Source organism: Heterocephalus glaber, unplaced genomic scaffold (genome assembly GCF_053883595.1).
Source record: "Heterocephalus glaber isolate CG9 unplaced genomic scaffold, H.glaber_assembly_v1.0 deba00000331, whole genome shotgun sequence".
Classification (NCBI taxonomy): domain Eukaryota; kingdom Metazoa; phylum Chordata; class Mammalia; order Rodentia; family Bathyergidae; genus Heterocephalus; species Heterocephalus glaber.
Genome location: NW_028258142.1, coordinates 67,214,180 through 67,225,162, shown reverse-complemented (window position 1 = coordinate 67,225,162; position 10,983 = coordinate 67,214,180). Strand labels below are relative to the sequence as shown.

The following is a 10,983-nucleotide window of genomic DNA, read 5'->3' as shown; positions in this document are numbered from 1 at the left end:
TTCAGTAGTCTTGCATCACTGTTTCCCTTTAAGAGGTTCACTTCATACGACTACTTCACTGAGTGATCACTAGGATTCCGCTAACAATAACTTTTTTTGTTTTTGGTACTGGGGATTGAACTCGGGTCCTTGCGCTTGCGCAGCAGGCGGCAAAACCACTGAGCTAAATCCCCGGCCCCACTAACAATAACTTTTTAGAATTAAATTTACCATGTATGTTTAGCCGTCATAGTTCTTTCTATTAAAATGTAAACATTTTTATATAATGTCTCCAGTGTGTTCTTGCTTTGATGATTTGTAGATACAATCCTCTGTGATGCATATTTTATATACATGTATTGATTTAGAAGATGTGGCTCAGTGGTAGAGTGCTTGCAGAGCATGTCAAGGTCCTCGGTTCAATTCCCAGAAGGACCAGAATAAACACACTTTGATTAGTAGAAAAATATTAGAAACTTATTTCATTACTCAAGCATGAACCTATTGAATAAAACATTCAGTTCCAACTAACTTCAGAGTCTTTCTAGTAGCTAGCTAGGTGTACATCTTTAGATATGATCTGCAGAATCATTTGTAACCTGGCAGTATTGGAAAGTACAAACATTTGAGGCTCATTTTTCTACTGCTTAACCACGCTTGAGCCAAAGTACAGGCTGTGTATTTGAAGAGAGTATTGTTCATAAAAGTAGTACTCTGTGCTATATATCTGATGATCAGAAAGTAGTAAGCTCATTCATCTGATTTCATGCCCGACTAACCCCCCTCCCCCCAAAGGTTAGTACTGTGGTTTGCAATTTGGTAATTCTTTCACTGACTGCAGTGTAACAATTTCACACTTTTTACTCAAGTAGATAAATGTAGACCTTAGGTGACCTGTTTTAGACATAGATTTAACCTTTGTACCAATGAAAGCATTACTTTGCAGCACTTGGTATTTGAGCAACCATGTAAAATTACCAAAAGGCTATACCATATAAATAAAAATTTAAAATAGCCAAACATAAGGTAGAAGACAGGATCCTATTTTGAAGAACTTTAACGTATGTTTATGGCCTGGCACCCTTAAAGCACAAATTCACTTACAATCATTAGTGCATTTAAATATGGGTATTGGATGTTTGATATTTTCTTCTAGAATTTTTTTTTTTTTGGTACCAGGGATCTAACTCAGGCTTGCGAGCCAGGCAGTGGAACCACTGAGCTAAATCCCTGCCCCTTCTAGATTTGATTGGCTTATTGTCTATTACATTTGTCTTAGAGTTGTTTGTACATTAGACATTTGACATGAGCATGGAAGTGGTCATGGATTTTATTTATTTTTTTTTGGTACTGGGGATTGAACTCAGGACCTTGCACTTGTGAGGCAGGCGGCGGAACCACTGAGCTAAATCCCTGGCCCTAGTCATGGATTTTAGAAGGAAAGGGAAGGGACCTATTAACTAGCAGTTCACAAACATTTTCATGAAATGAAAGATTTCTGAGCCTACTGAATTTAGATGTGTACTACTCCCAAACATGTTGTCTAGTGTTTTGAAAGGTGGTGGTATTTGGGGCCATTTTATTATTGTTCACATTTGATCAAAACTAGAGTTTATGTTCTCTATTTTCAGATGTGAATATCTTGTGACCTATAATTATAGAATTTTAGACTTGAAAGGAATCTAGGGCTTCCACTTAATTTATATTTTAATGAAATGGAGTTGCAGAAACCTTTCCTGCCCAAAGACATGTATCTCTAGTAGGGGGTCTAGAATTCCAGGTCTGACTATATTGTTTTTGTTGTGACACTGCACAAATGTGAGTTCTCTGTGTGGAGGTGGCACAGCTGTGACCAGGTCACTGTCTAATTCGTGATGCCATAGCCACCACCTTCTCCAAAACAGGGCTCCTGTCCCTTGGGGCTCCATTCCAGCTCCCTCTGTCACTACTGCTGCCCACCATGAGAAATTTGGAAGGCCTTGTCCCTTTAGGCACCTATCAGTAACTATAGAAGTCACAGTGATTGGTTCCGCCACCTGCCTCGCAAGCACAAGGCCCTGGGTTCAATCCCTGGTACCAAAAAAAAAAAAGTCAGTGACGACAGGATGTGAAGTCTGGACAGAGAGGGTGGCCTGGGGAAGGAGGCCAGGAGGCACAGCGACAGCTCGAGTCACTGGCGAATGGAGACCCGATAAAACCAGGGTGACGTACTAAGACTGTCCCCACTGCTAACATTCAGGGATTATTTGTCCTGTTCAGTTTGTGCTCTGAGAGGATCCATTGCAACTCGTTTCTGTGCAAGGTGTAACTACCCAGTTGTTAACGTAGGTGAAATCCTTTGTCAGTATGTATGATGAGCAAGCAGTAGCTCAAGAGATGAATCTCAGAAGTTACAAAAATCAGTATCCGAATATAAGCAAATTTCATCAGCAATTAAAAATTTTATTGAGCTAAAATTTACATACTATGCAGTGGAAATGTACAATGGTCTGTAGAATACTGATATTTGCAAACATTACTAATTTCAGAACATTTTCATCTCTTTAAAAAAAGCCTAAGGGGCCGGGGATTTAGCTCAGTGGTTCCTTCCACCTCCTGCCTTACAAGTGCAGTCCCAAGTTCCATCCCCAGTACCAAAAGAAAAAAAGCCTGTGTCTTTAGCTACCACCCCCGATCTGTACATCTCTTTTAGCCCCAGTCCTGAGCAACCACTACCCTAGTTTCTGTCTCTAGATTTCCTCATTCTGGACTTTACAGAGTGGAATCAAGCGATACGTGTCTTTCACATGGAACGGAGCTTTCAGGATCGTCCGTGTTGTGCGTGGGCCACTGCACATTCCCTTTAAAGTGAATACTGCTTATCGCACGGGTAACCGTGTTTTACCTGTTTCACAGTTGGTGGACGTTTCAGTTGTTTCCGTCTTTGGCCGTAATGACCAGTGCTGCTACAGATGTGCAGATGACTTGTGTGTGCACATGTGCTTCTGCTCCTCTGGGTGTACGTTTCTAGTTGAGTCACCGAGTTGTAAGCCTTAGCATTCTGGTGACCTGGCAGTTTCCCAAAGCAGCCGCAGCATTTTATAATCCCACCAGCATGGGTGAGAATTCTGATTTATTTTTCTTAAATTGTTTTTTCCCCCAGCATTGTGTATAGAACCCAGAGCCTTTCACGAGTGCAGATGCCCTGCTACTGAGCCTATCTTCCAGCAAATGCTTGTTTTCATTGTTTTTCCAACCAGTTGTCACCAACTTTTTTTTTTTTTGGACTGGGGATCGAACTTGGAACCTTGTGCTTGCGAAACAGGCAGCTAACAGAAACCACTGAGCTAAATCCCCCGCCCATGATCTTTTTTTTTTTTGGTACCAGGGATCAAACTTGGGTCCTTGCACTTGTGAGGCAGGTGGCAGAACAACTGAGGTAGATCCCCAGCCCCATCTGACTTTTGATTCCCACCATCCTAGGGGGCTCATGTGATTTTGATTAGTATTCCCTGATCCCCAGTGACATTGAGCATCTTTTCCTGTGTTTTTGGGCTTTATTTATCTTGGAATAATGTCTTCAGGTTCTTTGTCTAATTTTACTTGGGTTATTTCTCTTTACTGAGTTGAAATTCTTTATGTAATGTAATACAAGCCCTTTATTAAATATGATTTGGTACCGGAGATTGAACTTGAGACCTTGTGCTTGCGAGGCAGGCAGTGGAACCACTGAGCTAAATCTCAGGCTTAAATATGATTTGTAAATGTTTTCTTTCATTCTCTAAATTGTTTCTTCATTTTCTTGATAATGTCCTTTGAAGTATGGAAGTTTTAATTTTTTTTTTTTTTTTGGAGACAGGGTCTGGCCTTGAATTCACTGTAGCCCAGGCTGGCCTCGAACTCACAGCGATCCTTCTGCCTTGGTCTCCCGAGTGCTGGGGTTATAGCTGTGCACCACCATGCCCAGCAGAAGTTTTTAATTTTGATAAAGTCTAATGTATCTTTCTTCGAGGTTTATGGTTTTGGTGTCATATTTAAGAATCCATTGCCAAGTGCAAAGTTATGAAGATTTATCTGTTTTTTCCTTAAAGTTTTAGTTTTACCTCACACTTCAGTCTTCCATCGATTTTCAGTTAATTTTTATATATGGTTTGAGGTAAGAATCCACGTTCTTTTGCATATGCATACTGAGTTGTAACAGCACCTGTTTTTGGAAACTATTTTTTCCCTATTGATGCTCAAACTAGAAAATGTCTGAATGACACCAATAAAACTGATATACGTGTGATGCTGCTGTTGAAATCATTCACCTCATCTGGCACTGCCTGTTCGGAACCTCTGATTTAAAAGGAAAAACAAAAGCACAGCTCTTCCTAGAGGCCGAATTCCCCAACTGCGATTTCAGCATCTGTCCATAACAGGGCTAGGTCTTTTCAGAGTTTTGGTTTCTGCCTGTTTTGAAATCCCTGAGACACTCAATTTGTAAAGCTTGCTCTTTGGAGTTAGTCTCACTAAATCCATTGGCTGTCCCAGTTTGTTCCTCAGATATTTCATTTGCAGGGAAAGCAGATTCTCCTTTTTTGAATTTTCACTGAATTTCATGGAGCTTGATAATACCTTTGTCTATTAGGTTATTGATCTGAGATCTTTCTTTTTTTCTTCAGGTATGCTATACCTTTCCCTCTTGGCACTGCTGAAGATGTAACCCATAGGCTTATGTTGTAAGTCTCATTGTGCTGTTCATTTCCATTCATCTTGAAGTACGTTCTGATTTCCCTGGATTTCTTCTTCAGTCTGCTGGTCACTCAGGAGTGTGTTACTAACTTTTCATGTATGCTTTCCACCCTCCCTCCCCCCTGCTACTGTGGTTAGGGAACATCATTTGTTTTACCTCTGTCCACTTATTTGAAAGGAGAGGCTTCTTTGATGGCCTGCCATGTTGCTTGTCTTGGAGAACAGCACTGCTGTCCACTGTCGAGCACAGGTTCTGCGGGTCCTTGGGAGGCCTGGTGGGGCTGGGGTTAGGGTTAGGCATTCATGTTTCTTGTGGACCCAGCCCTTGTTCTATGCTCGCCGTTACAGCATTGTCCTTGAAGTTGGGGTGTCTGTGGAACTGCCTCTCTCCTTGACCTTGCAGTCTTTGCCTCATGCCTCTGGGTGCTCTGTTCCGTGACTGCTGAGCCTCTATCTGCCCCACACTGTCCTCAGTGTAAAGTGTTCCTCTGCAATAGCACGTCCCGTCTCAAAGCCTGTGTGTCTCTTACGAGGGCCGCTGCAGCTCTCCTGTTGCTGTTTGCTTGACCGTATCATCTCCCACCCTTAACTTCCGGTCATCTCCATCTCTGACTCCGAGGTGTGTCTTCTGTAAATGACAAACAGCAGAATCTTTCTTTGTTGTTTTCCAGTGTGACTGTCTGCCTTTTGATGGGACTGTTAAGTCCCTTCACGCTCAGGTTAGTGTAGCTCCTGTGAGAGTTGCGTTCAGGCTGTGGGAGGCCTGGTCCATCACCCCCAGACCCCCCACCCCCAAGTCCATTCACGTTTCATGCTCTTTCTGATGTAGCTGGATTTGGGGCTGTCGTTTGACTTTATTTGCTCTCGGGCCTTTTTTGTTTCTTTTTTCCCTTTACTGCTTCATTTCACGTCAAGTAGATGTATTCTAATACAGCATTTTAATTTCTTCAGTGGCTTTCTCACTGTTTTAGAGGTGTGTTTGGGTGCTGTAGGGTCTCCCATATATATTTTATCAGAATCACCTTCAGATTTAAATTAGCTAATTCCAGTGATACATGACTGACTTTTTCGTGTTTTGATTTCCCAGGACCTTGCCCATGCTAGGCAAGTGCTCTTTCACTGAGCTACACCCCGGCCCATTATTACTGACTTAACGATTACCGGTCAGTGACCACTCTGACCAGTTTCAGACTGCACTGGGATTATTAATGCCATTTGGCCTTCAAGGGGCAATCACTGGCAACCCTCTGAGGCCGGAAATACCCAGGTCCTCTGACAATGGTGGCTTGGGTTTGAGCTGCCACGGGAAAACTGAGTGCCAGAGAATTCACTAACATAACACCACAGGTGCACGCAGTACTTGTGTCCTAGAAGTCAGCAGTCTGAACAAGCACACGACAGGTGCGAATGCTAGTGCATCTGCATTTTCTGCTGTCCTTCGGGCTGGCAGGAGGGGTGAGGGTAGAAACTTCCTCTTTAATCTGTAAGTAGCAAATGGAACTGAGCTGCCAGGAGCCCGGGGCTCCAGGCCACCTCTTTCTTTCCAAGTCTCACCTGTTGTCCTGCAATGGAACTGTCCAGTCTATAAGATGGTTGAAGAAAGCATTTTACTGAAGAAAGCATTCTGACAGTATTAAAACAGTGCTATAAATATATAAGGAATTAAGAGTCATGGGCGATGAAAACTTAGGTCCTAACACTGAAAAAACTGCTGTTCTATTTTATCCCTCTTTGGTGTACTTTTCTCGGTGAGTGTGCCTCCTAGGAACCTTATCTGGGAGCATCTGGGATTAGTGGAGGCTGCAGAGATGGGCTGTGGCCTAAGACCAGAGCAGTGCAGTGACCGAGAAGCATGGAGTACTTTTATTCTATAAAATGATAAGTAAATATAAGAAAGAGTTCCAAGGATTCCATTTTTAAATACAGCAAAACCAATGAAAATGAAAATCAATTCTGAGAAACACATGCCATCATTTTTCAGTTCCCTCAACACTTGGAAAGAGATGTTGAAATGTTGATTTTAATTGTTAGACATTTTAATTACAGCAATTTTTAAAAGTCACAGTAAAAATAAAATCATTGGCAACAGTTGGAACAAAAGACACTGAATGATAAAGACATTTGAAACTTTGGACTGAAAGTGAGAAAGCAGGAAGGCACCCGCATTTTGCACATAATTACTTACACTCCTCTAGAAACCTTGCAGTGGTTAGCAGACAAGTGCAGGGCCTCCTGGGGACAGACAGGGATGTGTTAGCTTTCCCTTGAGGTGAGAAAATACCTGAGAAAATTGATTTAAAGGAGAAAAGACTGGGCTGGGGATTTAGCTCAGTGGTGTCACCGCCTGCCTCGAAAGCCCAAGGTCCGTAGTTCGATCCCCAGTACCAAAAAAAAAAACAGGAGAAAAGACTTATCTTGGCTCACGGTTTCAGAGGCTTCAGTCCATGGCTGAGGACATCGACATGGAGGAGTCCTGTCCACTTCAGGCCACTGGGAAGAGGGAGGAAGGGGCTCAACCTCTAGGGACCATGCCTGCAGTACAGGAGTTCTTGGGGGCATTTAAGATCCCCCAAAGTTTCACAGGGTAGCAAGACCATATCAAAGTTAGAATTACACCGCACAGAAAGTGTCCAATATTCAGGTATATAATGAGAAGATTTAAAACAAAAAATAAGGCTGATTTTTAAGATTTTCCCCGTAGAAGGAAAGCTCCCAAGGAGGATATTTACTATTCCATGTCATAGCCATGAATTTGTATTTCACCAAAGGCTTTTTATTGCATATACCATTCTCTCATGTTTTCCCTCTCAAAATGTGCATATATATATAGTTTGGTACCGGGGTTCGAACTCAGGACCTTGTGCTTTTGAGGCAGGTGGCGGAACCACTGAGCTAAATACCCGGCTGAAAATTCGGTGGCTTTTTTTGGTACTGGGGATTGAACTCGGGTCCTTGCGCTTGCGCAGCAGGCAGTGAAACCACTGAGCTAAATCCCCGACTCCTGAAAATTCTTTTTTAATAATGCATCTTTTACCCAGGCGTGGTGGTGCACACCTGTAACCCCAGCACTTGGGAGGCTGAGACAGGGCTATCACCATGAGTTTGAGGCCAGCCTGAACTACATAGGAGACCGTGTCTCAAAAACAAAAACAAAAAAATTCACCTTTTATAAAGTTTAAAGTTCGGAACCTTTCTGCCTTTCCACTCCTTTCTCCTCCTCTGCAGCCCTTGAGATCTGGATATTGATTCATCTGCAGCCCTGTGCCAGGAGTGAGTGGCTCAAGGCTGCCGCCCGCCTGTCCGCGCCCCGCAGCACACCCCGCGCGCCAGCAGAGGGCGGCGTGGCACACAAACGTGAACCTCGCCAGGGCTGGGTCCGCATCGTTCAAACGACTGAAAACCCTGCCAGGTTTTCAAACTCCACGCCGAATCTAAACTTTTAAAATAGCAAAATCTGAGAATGTCTATTTATGGTTTTAATCAAACAGGACACAATCTCACACATTAATCGGAAAGTCTGGCTTGCTCCGGGCTTTGGCGCACACAAGTGTCTACCAAGGAGATCATGAGGCCTGACGCGACGCTGCTCGGGCTGCGCGGCGGCTCCGCTGCGAGTTTGTGCGAGGGAGGCGCTCAACGCTCTCCGCTTCCGTCTGGCCCTTCGCGTTCCTGCTGCAGGTGCCGGTGACTTCGTCCCTGGCCGCCTCAGCCTCTGCACGGCTCTCACAGGTTCGCCGCCGCGATCCTCCTGAAGTATCGCTTGTCCTGCGCACCCGAGGGGCCCAGCAGGCCGGTTCTGCCCTGCGGCTCAGTGCCCTCACCTGGGTTTCGCCACCGCACAGCGTCCCCTCCTTGGGCTCCCTGTGGCCACCAGAGCCGTCCGTGGGTCAGGGGTCCCCAGCCGGCTGCGCCAGGCGGGGGGGAGAAGTCAGGAAAATCCACAGGCCTCGCTGAGGGGCATGGGCCGCGCACGCCCAGCAAACGGGGAGTCAAGAATCAGCTTGCGACCCGAGGCAGGTGGACTGCACGCTCCAGGCCAGCCTGGGGAGTTTAGCAAAACCCTGTCTCAAAAACCAAAACGGGCTGGGGACATAGCTCAGCGCCAGACCTTGGGTTCAACACACAACATAGGAAGAAAAAGCCCAGTAAAAACCAGAGGAGCGGGCTGGTGTGGGCGGCCCCGCGCGACGCCAGGCCATGGGTGGGCCAGAGGCTCAGCGGACTTGCATCCCCTGTTATCCCTTCCGGCTGGAGTCCAGTCCCTAACGGGCTTTCGGTAAGGCAGCCTCAGTGACAGTGACTCCCCGCTCTGCTCGGGGTGGCAAGGCCAGGATGCTGGGGACACCGCCGTGGTCACACCGGAAGCCCAGGCCGGCCGGGAGCGCGGCCCCAGGACGCGCGCAGCAGCTACCCAGGCGACGCTGCGTCCGGCACGCGCCCAGGCCCCGCCTTCCTTCGCCCCGCCCTCGCGCCCGGCCCCGCCCCTCCGCGCTGACTCGGCGCCGAGTCCGTGCGTCACCGGCCGCGGGCGGTCCAGGCGCGTGCCCGCTCCCCTCCTCCGCTGCCGGCTGCGCGCGCCTGCGGGACAGGGACGGCGACGGCTGGGCCGGGCCGGCGGGGCGATGCGGCGGCGCTGAGGCGATGGCGCAGGCGGCGGGCGGGCGCGACGCGCTGAGCCTGGAGGAGATCCTGCGGCTGTACGGCCAGCCCATCAACGAGGAACAGGCGTGGGCCGTGTGCTTCCAGGGCTGCGCCGCGCTGCTCACCGCCCGCCCGCCGCGCCGCCTGCGCTCGGCCGCCCAGCTGCGCGTCTGCAGCGACGGCCGGGTCGCCGTGGGCGCCGAGGAGGAGGAGGACGAGGGGCCGCCCGCCGCCGGTGAGCGCCCTGCACCCACCCCTTCCCATCCCCGTCCCCACCCGCGACCCCTACCTCGTCCTCACCCCGCACCCTGTCCCTAACGACTCTCGCTGACCCCATCCCCATCCCCATCCCCACCCGGCGAACTGACCCCCATCCTCACGCAGATCCCATCCGCGCCCCAACCTGTGACCCTATCCCCGCCCCTCGGGCGACCCCGGGGAGCACGGGCCTGGCCAGGAGGCCAGATGAGGCCCGACCGGGTCTGCCCTGAGCTGGCAGCCGGCTGCTGGCCTGCTGGCTGTTGGCTTCTGCCGGCCGCTGACCTGCCCAGGCCTCAGTGTGCAGATGCTGACCCGCAGCTGCTCACCTGTGGGTGGAGAAGCTGTGTGTGTTCCCCCGTGGGTTGTGTGGTGGCCCTGACTTGTGCTTTGGAGCCTCACAGAGGTCTGGTCCCATCCCCTTCACGCCTGTGGCGGGCGCACCTTTCCCAGCCAGGCGCCAGCTCTGAGTGCTTTCACTAGGACGGCGAGTGTTCCTTTAGCTTGGGAGGGTGCAGAAGATAGCGGACCCAGAGGAGAAAGAGAAAAATAGTCTCTTGGTTTTGGGGGTACTGGGAGCTGAAAAGGAGCTGTTTCTTACATGTGTATTAAAATTCGTTGTGATGAAAAACAGATTGTGAGGTAAAAAATTGACAGAATGTTGAAATAAATGAAAGTGGGCTTTTGTTATGTGTTGTCTAGTGTAAATTCTTCAGGATTTTCTCCTAAACCATCGCTGGAGTTACAGTGCTCACATTGCTTTATCAGTGACAAAGATCGATAATAGGCTTCTCCTACTGGTTTTCATCTAATTCAGTCTTTTGAGAGGCAAGTCTATTAAAAACATAGAAAAACAATCCACCCTCACACTTAAAAAGTTGATGGAAGTGTCAAAACGTGTAAGTTGAAAGATGTAATCCAGTTAGTAAAGTGCCGTGAAAATCCTTTTCTACATTGATGAGAACATTCAAGATTATATCAGTTCTTCCTGCCAGAAAAACGTAGAAAACGAAAAATTTGTCTATGGTTAAAGGGGATCCATACAGTGTTTCAATACAGGTGTACATGGTATGATATTTACAGAAAACCAGCCTCGTAATACTCCTTGAATGTTTTTCCAGTACTGGGGATTGAACTCAGGACCTTTAGACCGAGGTACATCCCCAGCAGTTTTAATTTTTTTGGTTTGAGAGAAGGTCTCACTAAGTTGCTAATTTGCCTGTGCTCCTAGCTCAGCTTCCGTGAGTGCTCGGATTACAGGTATATCACCACACCCAGCTGAAATTATTTTTATTTAAAATCACTTTTTTAGATTATTTGATGTATTTTTTTTTTTTAGGCTTGGACTTGCTAGTAATAGAAAATACTTGGAGTTATTGTATTATCTATTTA

General features: G+C 47.1%; 1 protein-coding gene across 5 annotated transcripts in view; it reads left to right on the top strand.

Moving 5' to 3' along the window:
- Positions 1-9,269: 9,269 nt before the first annotated feature.
- Spire1 (spire type actin nucleation factor 1) overlaps positions 9,270-10,983 on the top strand; it is a 103,583-nt gene continuing 101,869 nt past the window's right edge. For 3 of the 5 annotated variants that reach the window (XM_021265274.2, XM_021265276.2, XM_004853268.4), the window contains exon 1: positions 9,280-9,568. In XM_021265274.2, the coding sequence (XP_021120933.2) occupies positions 9,334-9,568 (235 nt within the window). In that variant the 5' untranslated portion in view covers positions 9,280-9,333. Of the gene's footprint in view, positions 9,569-10,983 lie in introns of all 5 variants that reach the window. The other 2 variants (XM_021265277.2, XM_021265275.2) reach the window with 1 other exon arrangement.